This window comes from Pleurodeles waltl, chromosome 12, assembly GCF_031143425.1.
Source record: "Pleurodeles waltl isolate 20211129_DDA chromosome 12, aPleWal1.hap1.20221129, whole genome shotgun sequence".
NCBI classification, from domain to species: Eukaryota; Metazoa; Chordata; class Amphibia; order Caudata; family Salamandridae; genus Pleurodeles; species Pleurodeles waltl.
Genome location: NC_090451.1, coordinates 686,973,973 through 686,988,369, shown reverse-complemented (window position 1 = coordinate 686,988,369; position 14,397 = coordinate 686,973,973). Strand labels below are relative to the sequence as shown.

Sequence of the window (14,397 nt, the reverse complement as noted above, 5' to 3'; positions counted from 1 at the left end):
CCCCCATAATAACCATGCTGGAGTTCAGAAAGTGAAGGAGCAATGGAGGCCTTCAAACTGTGTATTTATCTTGTCACATTTGGTATGTACTCACAGAGTTCAAAGGTCAGACAAATTGTTGCATATTCTTTGAAAAGGACGACTGGTGTTTGCTTTTCTTTCTATGGCTGCAAAGTGAAGGATTTTGTGATGTGAGCCAACAATGTTGCAGGGGTACAGAGGGTGCAAAAGGAAAGGCTATCAAATGCCAACTTAAAAAAAGGCGGTCACATGTTAAGGGACGTTTGTTAAGCGTTTCCTTACTTCAGAGAAACGGTGAACACTTGCAAATGAACTGTACAAATATTTCAAATTATCGCCGCATCAAGAAAAGGACAAATGAAGCACATTAATTTATTGTGATTCTGAAATGTGATGACAAGATTCTCAAAAGGATAAAAATAATTTAAGACATTTTACTTGTGAGATGATCGAATGATAAAAAGTTGCTCAAATGTAATTTTGACACATTATCATTTGTGCCCCATGTAGCTTTATCAGTAAAACTGCATGTCTGATGCAAACTGAGTGGCCGTGTCAAGAGGCCGTTTCAATGGAAAATGATCACAGTGCGCCTCTGCATCATGCTTTAGTCATCTATTTGTAACTGAGTACCCAGAAATGCATCACTGGACCCAGCTTCGCCCTCACCACCTGCTGAATGGAGTGGCTCGTTTGCTACACTTGTTCTTTGTGTGATGCTTGGATTTTCACAACCCCTATGACTCCAGTGTTGTAGCAGTGATGTTAACACCCCTACTATGAAAACTGTTCCAGCACCATGGATGAAAAGGGGTGGGAGTAAACAATATTGCTCAAGTTTGGGAAGATAAAGCAGTAATATTCAATACTCTAGCAGGTATGAGATGGGGGGGGGGGGTGGGGGGGGGGGGCGAAGGATGGGATGGCGATAGCCCAAGACGAGTAAATGGCTAATAAAACCGGTACTCTTGAGGATGCTGGAAATCATCACTTGCCATGAATATCTACAGGTAAATGATAATGCTTGTAGTAATTTCATGCCAGAGCCCCAGTAAGCAGCATGTGCATTTTATTTCACAAACATAAGTAACATTGCCTCCGTGCAAAAATAGATCATTTGAGACAGAGGTCTTCCTGTAAATTTCTGAGATGAACACCCGCCTCCACTTTCAGAAAGCCATGTCTATTTCCAACATTAAAATTCATCTGAGCTTATGATGTTATGAAATAGCGATTTCTGCCTAGTGCGCAAGGAGCAGAATACAGCCAGAAAGCTTTCTAGTTCAATAAGCTCCTTCTGGAGAAGTGGAAAGACACAGATTTTGCAAAAAGCATCAAGTGTGCAGCTCTGCTCCTGCAGCTACAGCCGCATGATGACAAGAGAAGAACACAATCCCATCGCGGAGTCCCAAACATGGCCTTTATTCTTCTTATTTGCACGAGTTAGTACGGCAGGAGAAGAATTAGTGTTGAATTTTAATTGTATTCCCTCTACCACGGATGTTGCCAATATTATTCAGGAAGCTCGACTGTGCACGTGCATCAGCCCAGGACCTCCAATACACATATCAGAGTGGCATGACAACTTAACCTAATTTGCATCTACTGAGGAAAGAAATGTGCAGCAGGACAACATAATTGTTAAAATGCTAATCGAAAGACCTAATTAACTATTCTCCATTTTTAAGTACATTTCATGGCGAAATACTGAAGACGTCAACATGCGCAAGTAAAAAGGGAGATCTCAAGTAGGCGTAAGTTATGGCGGACTACAGTGCCGCCAGGTGCCTGCCACCCAGTGAAGTGCAGCGTAGCGCTAGAGGCAATGTTGTTTTTCTAGGGTAGCAAAATACCAGCCTTGAGGTTTCTCTCTTTCATTCCTAACAAGCTTGTGGAGAAGCTTTAACATGAAACCTAGTTTTGTAACTTGTCTCTTCCTTTTCCAGGTTTGTAACAGCAACACTGCAGCATGCAAGAATGTAACATGCACCCAACAGATTTAGTGATCAACAGAACTGGTCATTTTGTTCTTGTTAAAAGTAAATCCAATTTCATCTCTGCAGCATCCTTCAGCTTACTTGATACTGGTTCCACTATTCAACAGCAACACGTGATGCATGCCTAATTAAATCTACGCTACCAGTGAGTATTTATGCCCTGTGAGTGCACCTTGGATACATCTGGACACTAAAGCCTGATCAGAAGAGGAAACATCTTTCCAAAAACTCCAAGCAAAAGCTTTGGTCACGGCTTGTCCCAAGCAACAGCAAGGCATCCTAAATACGCATTCATCCCAGCTCGGTACACACGGCGCTGATTCAGCAGTGGCCTCCTTGCACTAGGCTTCTCTTTCACAGAAGTCCATTTACATGAAATGGCAGAGGTAAACGCAATCAACAGCAGAACTGTACACAGCTGGCAACTCCTTCTGGCTGGGAAGTTCTTCTATGCTGGTTGCTTCACCAACTTTACCGGGCAATGAAGTAAAGCCCAAAGTCCCACAATTTCCTTCCTACTGCCACGTCACAGCCCCAAACTTCAGGCAGTAACCACCAGCACTGCGCATACCTAAGGGCAATCTCAACAACTGAGCGAAGAATTCACACAGCTATACAGTCCACTTCAAACACCTGTGGAAGCAAAGGGACAAAAAGAGATCAGTGATTGGATAACAGTGACAGACGGTCAAAGTCACGTGGTACCACCAACTACCTAAGCTCCACTGCCCAGGTCTCTATAATAGCACAGTAAACCAAAGGAACACAGCTCAAGAATATTATTATCTTGGAAAATGAAATCTTAAGAATAATTTTGACTTTTGAGAGTGAGCACACAGCAGAGAATCTAGGATCTAACAGGGACTGGCCAATGCCTACTGCTGGGAGTAAAATCAAACAATGGGGAAAGAACAACATATATTGGCAGAAGGTTGTTTCTTACTGAAACTAAGAAGATAAAACTATATGTTTTAGTGTATTCATCATTAGACGTGGTCACAATTTCCCAGCACAGAAACAAGGGTATGACACTTTGATCATTCCCAGATACAATATATTCCATAGAAAACTTGTTTTCACATGAAGAGATTTTAGTCTCATAAATCAACAAATATTTACAACAATTTAACAAAATTCAGAAAATTGCTATAATACACTTTACATTTTTTAAAGCTCTGCACATTTGCTAAAGATGTTTTTTAGCAGTATTTAAAAGACTGGCATGGTCAGCGAAAAACATTTACAAAAATAACTACTTATAGAACTCGCCAAATGTGGTGGCATTTGTAAACACATATTCTTTTCAATATGGTGTAAACTTGTTTTATTACACTCTCCACGTGTGTTTGGAGGCAACAGCAAGACACTTACCTGTACGTAGGTGTACTCCAGTACATGGTGTCTACATATTTGTAATCAGTATTTATGTAAAAAGAACGGTGTACACAGAATGAGATGATAAGAAAAACAGAATCAGTTATAAACTTCTTTAAAGAAAAACAATAGCACTTGAATACAGACCAGAACATCTTCTTTACGTTCCTCATAATTAACTTTATTTTAAACATCTCAATTTAAGAAAGAAGGAGCACTAGCAATTTCAAAGGATTTCTCCCCATGGTGGCAGTGCTAATAATGTCTCGTTAGTGGAAGCAACTCAATTGACCACCCTTTATGGTGTCCGAAGGACTTTGAGCATTACGAAGAATAACAATCGCGTGGCATTAGGAGGCTGCAAAATTATGAGGAGCTTCATACTCATCTCTACCTATTCAGCTTAATATGAAGGACGCCAAATTTTCTCCTCTGACACGAAAGCCATGTTGACCTCCTATGTCTTTGCTTAGTTTTGTTTTTATACTTTTTTGGTGGGGTCCTCTCCTTTATTTGTTCTGTTGCGTTTTAATGATCCTTATTTAACCGCTGTCTTGGTTTTGCCAAGATTGTTTTGGCAAAAGAAGCTGTTCAGCTTAAGCACTTAGCTGGTTGAATTTTACCCTGTTTCTGAACTGGCATTTATCATTGCTTTTTCTCACAAGGGACCCAAGTGCAGTTTTAGAACTTCATTGGGAAGGTGGCTGCCAAAACCCAATGAGATGGCACTTAGAAGTTTCACCTGCGCTTGCAGTAATATTAATTTTCTGACTATGTGCATCTTGCCTTAACTTTACCACCAAACTGACAATAAAAGCTGTCATTTGTCTGGAGGTATGGAACTGTCTGCTGGAAGAAGGGGGTTGCGGGTCCGCATCCCCCAGAGGAAAACCTGCCTTGGGGAGTCATCAGCTATGATGCCTGGTGATTAAGAGCTCTGCAAGGGGCACTAGCCTTGATGAAAGTCCTGATTTGCCTGGAGGGACAAAGCCAACACAGGACTAAAGGTGGCTTGGATGTGTGCTTCTGAAGCAGGAGACTCTAAGCAACAGACCACAGCTGTGCAAGAAGGAGTTAGATCAGAGATCAACTCTGCTTGTTGTCCAAGTGGAGGAACAGTTCTTCAAGATCCAGTCCAATATGCCCGGTCACCCCCAAGACGGCCTTGTGCTTGCTTGATCTTTCTTCCTGGCCTGGAAGTGGTTGGTAGAGTAGATCAGAGGAGGAAATAATGAGTAGATCCCCACAAACTTGTTGAAAATCTGTCTGAAATTTGATCCAGTTGGATCAAAAATTGCGTGTATGTGTGTACAGCGTCAAGCGGTGTCTCTGTTTAGAATTGCACAGTGGATGAAAACAATAGCCTGGAGTGAGGGGCTGAGATGAATTCAAAAATTCATTTTTTCACATTGTCCTTTGTGTCGAAAAGTAATTTCTCATTCTATTTTAACCTAGTTTTTGAAGGTTACGAAAGAGTTGATGCTCTTACAAAAATGTAAAACACTGCAACAACTACCAAAAAAAAAAAAATGCAATCAAGCAAAAATGCAAAGTTACTTCTGCCTGGAACAAATTACATTCTCCTCACCTGGTTTCCTGATGTGTTCCCAAGCACTTGACACAGCAATATCGAGCTCCACAGGACACACAGGTGTAGGTGGAGGGAAAGCCGCAGACTGCACAGAAATGACGCTGTGGGAACTTGGATGGCGGTGCACAGGCTGTCAGGTAGTTGGGTCCCTCGGTTCCACTCAGATTCTGCCAAGAAACCAAGGTGCACTTTAATACAATAGATTATATTACTGTATTAAGTCATATTTATAAATTCACCATCCCAAAAACTGTTATATTAAGATTTAAGAAAAATGACTGTGACCCCTCAGTCAAAGAGCCGGGCTTGGCTCACACGGGGCTTAGGCAAACACAGGTACAGGGTGTGTAGAGTCTACACTCACAGGACTTGTCCATCTAGACAGATGTATGAGACAAAGGAAAGCCGTATGCCTAGTGAGGGCTTAAATGCACCTTTGCGGTGGAGAATCTCTGTGCATGCGCCTAGGTGTTTAGTTTTACTGTTGCAGCGGCTGCTCACATAGTACATCATAAGCTAATGAAATCCCATTTTACAGGGCATGCAGAATTTTTATTCTTTTCTGGCCTTGGAACACAGCCCAGCATCAGGTGTAGGAGGAAACAGACTTGCTCTTTAATAGCTTCTTAAGCCCACTTCTGCATTAGCCGTAGTAATGGTACTAGGAAGGTTTTCTAATAGGGACCCATGAGTCGTAAGCTCCCAGAGCGCAATTGCTACGCTATCCTGATCCAGACAAACAAGGTTGTCCGCTCCAAAATCTGAACTGAAAATTTACAGCTATGGACAATGGATAGGGTCTGTATTATCTTCCATTTATCACCAACACTGATAGTTTTGGGGCCACCAGCGAGTCTTCCTCAGCTTAAAAACAATCCTTACCTGCTCCTCAAGAAGTGCATGAAAATTCTTCCGGAACCTCAACTTGAAATGGTCACCTCTGGTTTTCTTCTTCTTTTTTCCTGAAAGTTGAACTAATAGTGATTACGTAAAAAGAAAAAAAAAATCATAATTACACTTTTGGGTTTGGCAATGCGATACCCCATGTCGGCCTAGGAATGCGAAGAGGACACGGGTCTGTGTCAAGCTGCCTTGTTTGTAAGAAGAGCATGTGATCTCATGTTAGTAGACAAAATTACTTGAGCGCGCACACTTGAGGTATCTAATGCCAATTATTTGAAATATCTCTGACCGCTCTCACTTGAGAACCAATGTTTTCCTTTGCAGGTAAAACTTTAAATTTACATTTACAAGACCAACAGCCTCATTTCGATGCAGATAGTAATTTAAAAACCTCCACTTCTTTGGCACTGGGATCATCAAAGGTGGAACTACCACAGAATGATTTAATGCGGACAGTTGTAGATAGGGTGTCAGTAATTCCACCCGTGTGAATACTGCCAACAGAAATCCCACAAATAGCAGATGTATAGCATCAGTCTGAAATCTGCTGATGTCACTCTAACACAAATCTCTAAAACAGGGCCTAAGATGTCAAGCACCATGCAGATTACAGACAGTCCTGATGCAGATGACCAAAAGGCAGCACATTTAAGTAGATCTTATCCTAATAAAGGAATCTTGGTTCCATGACTACTTATGGGTTTCAAAAATTACATCTATCAAAGACTCCCACAAATTTGCAATTTTTGGAAACGTCAATGCCACTGATTTACTAGTAGTTTTTCTGCACAATTACCTGTGAGCGGCTCATCTCTCTGCTAGCCTTTCAGAAACATTGGGATTGGTAAGTGATCAACTTCTCCACAGCTCTTATCCTTTCATAAGTACCAACTTGTCTAGGAAGTTCCCACATTGCACTACAAGCAAGCCAGCTTCTGCGGTTCCTCTCAAGCCTCACCTGTCTCAGGGTCATCATCAAATTGTGGCAGGCGCTTCATCTGTGGCAGGTTGGCATGGGGGTCATCTTGGAAGTTGTCTTTCTCCAATGCCTCGAGTTGGCGGTTGATGCGCCGCTGACGGGTAGCAGAGTCAAGGACCCGCCGCTGAGCCGGGTCCTGAGACCGTGCTGAGGAGACACAAACACAAATTCAGCAAAAAAAAAGAATGCTGGAAACGAAGAAGATCCATAAGTATTAGGAAACCTTGAGAAAAAATATTGGTCCAGGAAAAGTGACATGCGTTAGTGGCTATCACACTGACTCCAGATTTCTACCTGTGGCAGATTTTTTCCCTTAAAACCAAGAAGAAAACCAGGAAGAAGGAACCATTTTTTTTTAGGTTAACATTTTTTTTAGGTTGGTGACAAACGGGAACAATTGCAGAGCTTCAAGAAGTGGACATACTGCCTGCCTTACATTAAAAATGTTGCATTGTCCCACCACCACTAGACTAAAGTATTGCTCTCTCTGGTGCCCAAAACTGGAATGCATTCTAACTAGATCTAAAAGACTGCCACCCCCTCAACCTCCCTCAATATAACCTTCACACACTGTCTTCTTTGACCAAAAGAGCTTTACTTAACTTACCTACTCCCTTGTTGCCATTGGCATTATCACACGCAGAACATGTGATCATAACACGGCCACTAATGTTTAGTGGAATTTCAGAAGTTACCTAGTTGGCTCATCTACACCAACCTCTCCCAAAAAGTGCCAGATCTGACTGAGGGTCAGCGTAATCGATAAAATACAATACACCTTTAATAACATGATTGAGCATAGTAGTTTTGACAAAATGTGCTTACATTATTTAATATGTTCTTGTGATATAACATATTTTAGACACTGTTAGGCCCTCATCTAGGTCCCGGGGCTTTGGGTAGCATGTCGCTAGGTATTTGGGTAGCTTTAGCTGCTACAAATACCACATAGCCAAATTTGCAACTTTTGTTCTTCATTTAGTTGTTTACAAGTCTCTGAGTTTCACTTCAAAATATCTGGAAAGTGCATCTTGATTCACACTGGGCACATTGGAAAATGAAATTAATTTCATTATTTAGACAACCCACTGTTGCCTTGCTGATACTGTTTGCTCGTCTGTCTTTCTATGGCTACTTATCCTGTATTAAGTAATTAATTAGCAGTATTTAGTGTTTTTATTCCAGGTGTCCTGCAATGCTATGGTACCTGTTCAATAAAGCGTTGCATGTCATGTTGTCTGGGGTTTCATTTGCTTTTCCCATTGTTTTCAGATATGTTCACTCACTTTGTTTTGTAGTGTGGTTAGTTTTACGTATCTTTTGCGCTTTAGCTTCAGGCTTTAGGCCTTTGTGCACTTTGCCCTGAATGTATTTTATTCATTTGCTGACAGCTTAGAGCCTCTGTGCACTTTGCTCTAAATGCTTTTTATTAGGCTTCGTACTGTTATTTTTCAAATAGCCAGTTCTACGGTGTTGTTTTTTATTCATATCACACTGTTTTGCCTACTTCAGCACTGGAGTTCTCCATAACATATTCACTCTGTGCTTCAGTCAAGGATACAGTCTGGTACATTGCCGATAGACGTGGTAGGAGTTTAGATTTGGCATTCCTGCGTAGGGACATTTTGTGATCACGATGACATGTTAGTTATAAAATCACTTCCTTGTCCCAATACACGCAAGAGGGAGATTCCGACCAGGGAACCACAACTAGACGCTGACTGCCTCGTTGCAGATGCTGAACCAAATCACAGGCCTTTGCTCAGGTATGAGGGCTGATGTCTCCCCAGTGATTCGGAAAGGCAAGCTAGAAGCTTAACATGCTGTGCTCTAAATAGAACAAGCAGAGGGAGAGTAGAAACTGTTAGGCACTATGATAGCTTTGTTCTTATGTTTTACTCTCCTGGTGACTATTTCAATCCTACTATGTTGTATTGTTCTGGTTATTGCGGCTCACGCCTTATTATCTAAAATACAGTCGTTTTATTAAAACATTATATAAAACTTATACTGTCTTGGTCATTTGTATATGAGATCATATTGTAAATGAGAGAGTTGGTTTGGATCTGAGTGACCACGACTTCCTGAGAAGTTCCAAAGATGTCATGCGCTCGGCTGCCCAATCATTTCTTCCCCGTAGGAGAAATGAAGCACTGCTAGTTAGCCGGAGCAAAAACCGGATTTAGGGTGACAGAGTTCTTTACAAGTGGGTCAGACTCAGTCCCCCACACCGTTATCGATCCTGCTGCCTAGAAATCCAGTAGTCTCATTTAGGATAATGAGAGCCCACGCGACAGTTTAAGCCAATAAATCACAGCTTTTTGCTGTTTTTTTAGTGTTCTTTTCAGAGTAGGTCCATGTGCTTTCCTAGCAATTCAGATAATGAAGGCGAAGAGTTAAAACCTTAGTTTTTACCGGTGGATTCATGGTGAGCATTTTGCAAGTTTAAAATGTGCACATTGCTCTTTCCTGGAGGGATTTTGTGGCTTGCATTAAATTTCACGGGACACTAAAATGATGCAGAGACAGGTGTAGGTAGCTCACTGTATCTACTCATCCTTGAAACAGAAATTGCGTAGGTTTTTCTTATTTATTTTTTAAAGAGCACTATTTTACACCTGCTCTACTTTTTCTGCCCACAAAACTTGCATGAATTCCAGGCTTTGCTTTAAACATTCTTTATCATGCGACAGACATAAGAAATATGTATATACATTTCCCAGTCTACCCCCCAGGAACATGTATGACGATCTCATTGTAGCAGGTATCCCTTGCATAAGAGGGCACATAGTCTAATGGGGTTTGTTGCAGGATTTTGTCCAGCTCTTATTTGTGCTCAGAGAGATTTATTTTGGGATTGGATGGTAGCTGAATTTACAGTCTAGGCAACATGGCTTATGTTTTAATCCATACTGCCTATGCATGTTTAGCTATGCCTGGGGTCAGGGATATAGGTGACCAGTAATGAGACACCATGTGATGGATTTAGCTGCAAATGGGAGCCTGGATTTGTTAGCTCTTCTGCTAAGACAGATATGTCTGCCTAGCACCACAACACCCTTCTGAGGGTAACTCTGTGCTTTCACAAAGATCACTCATTGATGAGTAAATTATTCATCATTGCTGTTCTAGCTTAGACCACTAACTTTATCAGAAGAGCCGTAGTAGAGGATGTTGGGGAGCGAGCCTGTGGAGAAAAGGGGCAAGTTGTTATTGACCTTCTCTTCCCCCTAATATTCCGCCTTGCTGCTGATCTTAGTGGGGAGGGGTGGGGCCTTCTATATTTACGGCTCAGCTGCGGAGCGATTACCTCAGGACTAATTTTCCCATGAACACAAATTTGCCCATCCTCTTTTACCCGAAACATCTAACACATATTCCGAAGATAAGTTCGACTTGAGAGGTGGTGTGGGTGAGAAGAGTGGGGGAGAAAAATAACTCTAAAGAGATTGACAGAGAGAATGACAATTCATAGAGAAAACTGAAGAGAAAAAAAAAAAAACTTTTCTAGGTCTGCTCATAGGACGCACGCCCCCCTAAGTCTAAGCGCTCTGGGTCCCTGTGCCCAACTCACCCATGCCCAAGGCCAGGTGTTCAACAATAGGGAATTGAAGACATCAAAACGTGCAAAGAGTGCTTTGCAGTGCCTCGAAAGATAAAGGTGAGACCTTGGAGCTAAAACGTACGGTTTAATTATGAGGCAGGCCATGGCCCACAGGCTTACAGAGAGCAGCTTTAAGGAATGACAGTTCACTGGAGTGTGTGATCAATACGTTCAAGGATAACCAATGCTACAGATCACGGTTCCTCATTCTCACCGAGGGGGAACCCAGTAGAATATTTCAAGGGCAATATTAATGGTAGTAGTGCAATTAACTGCATGTTTTAACCTATACTGCAATGTTTATAATAATGTAAGCAAGGCCACAACAATTCTGAGCTTGGTTTACTAAAGGAAAATAAGCATGTTTCCCACTGCTGTAACATAAAAATGCTCCACTCTAATGTTAAAGTCAGTTTCCTCCAGTCCAGGTCTATTCTGAGAAGGCCTCTTCATAACAGTGAATGAGTCTGGAACCCAAACACAATATTAAAGTGTTGAAGAATAACTGAACAAAGGAGTGATTTTCAACTTGGAGTTCATAGAGACATAGATACCTTAATCCTCAATCTCAATTCCTATATAATGTCACTCACAAGCAATGATTGAAAACATTGGTTATTCACAGTTACCCATCTAGAATTCTATATCTTAACTTTAGAATCTCTGCGCGGAATAAAGGACACTGCGCACCCGCCCAGGCATTCTTTCCCCAGATCCACTATACCCATACAAAGGAAATGGATGCCCCATCACCTGCAATATTCACAACGATAGACTGATGTAACTATCAGCCTCCAACCACTAATCAACGGTTAGCTTCAGCGAATGACTGATGTACCCGACACTGCAGTCGGGGGCAGCCCCCCATAGCCTCCCTTCCCCTCCTATCTGAGGCCACCCACTAGTAGTCTCTAACTTATCCCTCTGTATGTTCCAAAAATCTTTTTAACAACTTTCGATTTCTCCATACAGTTATCTTTGCACTACTGTGATTATCACAGTTGGTATTCTTGCATAAACAGCATTGTTGCGCTCTAATGCATGACTAAATGTTACGTAACGAATATCAATAAAGAGATTTAAAAAAAATTAAACAGGTAGTAATATGAGATAGATTAGTTTTTTATTACCCTGTTTCGTTGTTTAAACAGTAACATGTAGTTGGTAAGCAGGTTTATAAGTAATGGATACAATGACTTTGTAAAGTTTTTTTTATTCAACAGTGAAACAAAACTGACGCTATCCACAATCTGCTATCCAGGGCACAAGCCGGGGGTACATGGGGTTACACAGCATCCACCCACTATTTTCACAGGGTGGACGGTGTACACCCTGCAGGAAGTGGGCCCCACTGAAATATGGTGCGCCTACATCTTGTCTGCTTTCATTTCGAGCAGCAACATGCAGACAGCGAGGAGGCTTTCATATTTTAGACTCCAGCTGGGCCCATAACAAAGGCCGAATTTAAGAGGCCATTAGGCCTCCTTTTGTTTCACTATCCCTGCTGGATGCTATCTGAGCCTCCCACTAGATGCAAATGCAAGAGAAGGGAAACAAAGGCACACAGCTTGTTATCACTTCACAAGTACTTGATGGGCATGCTTTTTAGGTTGTTCAATCCCTATATGAGACATGCGTGCACTACAAGAATGTCAGATGTGTTGTCCTGTTCCAGTCTTTATACAATTAACAATTTAAGTACCACTATTTTATTTGATTTCTATTATAGTGCTACTCATCCAATGCAGGGTGTCAAAACTCTTTACATCACATAAACATAAAATACACTGACAATACATAAATTTACATAAGACAGTGTGGGTTACAAGGTGTAGGAGTCACATGTCCTTTGTAGCTCACTGTGCTATATTAGAAGGATTACAATTTATGAACTGCGAGTAACAAAAGGATATCTGTGTTAAAAGAAGTAACTCACTTACCTAGCTACTTAAAATAAAAATCTATCATCGGCATGCTGTGCTTTGTAGGAGACACTTTAACCCGCTACACTATTTTGATTCAAAACGGTGACGAGAGAAAACGGAGATCCCTCAAGCAAATGCTTTACCTTCCAATGTTATCTCACTATTATTACTGTTGCACAGGATTTACTGGGCACACAAAGATGTGCGCAGCAGGTGCCATAACCCAATGTGAAATTTGAAAATGTATACTTTGCGATCAACTTTGCAGAATAGATTTAGAGCTAGATTTTCCTTGTTGCCATCTTATTTGTGGCAGCGTCTTTAAAAAAATAAATATATAAATTGAGGCCCACATTTTGCGTTGGGATGCGTCACTTTTTTGTCACAATCCAGACGCAAAATTTGTTTTTTTTTTAAATCACATAATTTGCTCAAATGTAGCCATGAAAGACCTACAAAAAGTGTGTAAAGTGTTAAGATGTGATGTCACGTCACTTCTGTCAGTTCCCGTGAGGTCATGGGTTGTGAGGTCACTTCCTGTGATGGAAAGAAGTAATGCTGTGATTACATGCACCATGTTGTCACTTGTATACTGCCTAACTTGGTTAGTCCCCCAACTCCATTTTTAAATTTGAGCCTGCGAGTGCATGTGTCTCGCTTACGAGACTCTGATGTGTTCAGTAAAGCGCTTGGAGCCTGCCTGTCACTCACAATTTGTTGGTTTGCAAGCCACTCTTCTTTACAGCCTCGTAATTCATCAAGGCATGTGTGGCATCATTTCTGTTTGTGTGAAGAAAGGATCAAGCACTAATTGAATCAACTTAATTATTGCCCGTCCTCTCATCGCGAAGTGATCGAGGTACTATTAGTTATTTTTAACTTCTAGGGACCCCCAAACAGAAAGGTTTTGCCTGCATAAAAGTGACCAGCAGGACAAACAATTGCAAAGTTTTCTTTGTAAAGCATTTTTTTTATTTTGCCAAGATGTCTTTTCTCAGTTTCCATTCATGTTTTCTTTTTGCTCGCAAAAGCAGTCGTCAAAAGAAGACCAATAACTTGTTCTAAATGTGCGAGACGTATTTAATTGCAAATGCTTGTTTAGGACTTATGCCCTGCTGCTATCCAAATTGGCAACAAACTCAATGGTCCACAGATACTTTCCATCACCCTCCTCCAAAAACAGACACATCTTTCCATCCTATACATTCATACTTCTTGCCTCAGCTAAGTCCTTTATTTCATTCGCAGCTCTCTTTCTGCATTCAGGTCACCTGTGCGACACCCACATGCCCCTGATCCCATCAACAGCCCCCTCTCCCTGCCCACAGCCCTTTCACCAGACCCCGGCTACCAGGCTGCAGGCCCACGGCCCCCATTTAACAATTAACAGACCCATTTCGCTATTTGTACCAATCCACGGCACATTTCCCTCCCAACCGCCCCCGTTCCCCCGTGACAGCACCCTCTCCGTCGCCCTCTGCCCCCTGAGACCCCTCTCACCGGAGCTCTTCCGGTCCCCCATGCCGGCTCTCTGTTTACTGCCGAAAGAGAAACCAGGCGCATGCGCCCAGGGAGGACTACCGACGCCACTCTAACAACATGCCCAAATTCCTGTAGAATAAAACCTTAAACATGCCGCACCTAGATAAAGAAAGCGGGCGATTATACAAATACAAAGAAACATGATTTCTGAATTCATCCCTGGTTTGGCGTAAATTGTGTTCTTTATTTGTTTTCCATATCCTTTGTCCATTCGGGACCTCCGGGCAGAGGTCAACGCTGCAAACACAGCACGACGTCCAGGGTGACATTTGATCCAGCAAGTACCGACTATTATATATATATATTTTTATTAGTAATGGAAATTGAGATTTTTTATTCCAGGACCCAAATACGGTGATTAGTGGAGACTTACAAGGGGGAGTCGGGTGGATGAGGGAGAGATGGATCCTACCTAAGAGCGTTGTCCTAAGTAGAAACACATTATCATACTGCACCCGTGC

General features: G+C 41.8%; 1 protein-coding gene across 2 annotated transcripts; it reads right to left on the bottom strand.

Annotated features, from left to right (window-relative positions):
- Positions 1-379: 379 nt before the first annotated feature.
- On the bottom strand, positions 380-13,984 carry ZNHIT1 (zinc finger HIT-type containing 1). 2 transcript variants are annotated; one of them, XM_069218724.1, is made up of 5 exons: positions 13,895-13,984; positions 6,845-7,012; positions 5,866-5,957; positions 4,981-5,150; positions 380-2,651 (listed from the first exon to the last, which is right to left on the bottom strand). In XM_069218724.1, the coding sequence occupies exons 1-5, from the start codon at positions 13,914-13,916 to the stop codon at positions 2,630-2,632; spliced, it is 474 nt and encodes a 157-aa protein (XP_069074825.1). In that variant the 5' UTR covers positions 13,917-13,984; the 3' UTR covers positions 380-2,629. The 2 variants fall into 2 exon arrangements, with proteins under 2 accessions (XP_069074825.1, XP_069074827.1); XM_069218726.1 differs by having other exon boundaries at positions 5,866-5,945.
- Between the last annotated feature and the right edge of the window lie 413 nt (positions 13,985-14,397).

Excerpts from the sequence above, each read along its gene's own strand:
- ZNHIT1 (XM_069218724.1), bottom strand. The coding sequence starts at position 13,916 with ATGGGGGACCGGAAGAGCTCCG. Across the intron at positions 7,013-13,894 it reads GGGGGACCGGAAGAGCTCCG|CACGGTCTCAGGACCCGGCT; the intron begins GTGAGAGGGGTC and ends GTGTCTCCTCAG. Across the intron at positions 5,958-6,844 it reads TGATGATGACCCTGAGACAG|TTCAACTTTCAGGAAAAAAG; the intron begins GTGAGGCTTGAG and ends AATCACTATTAG.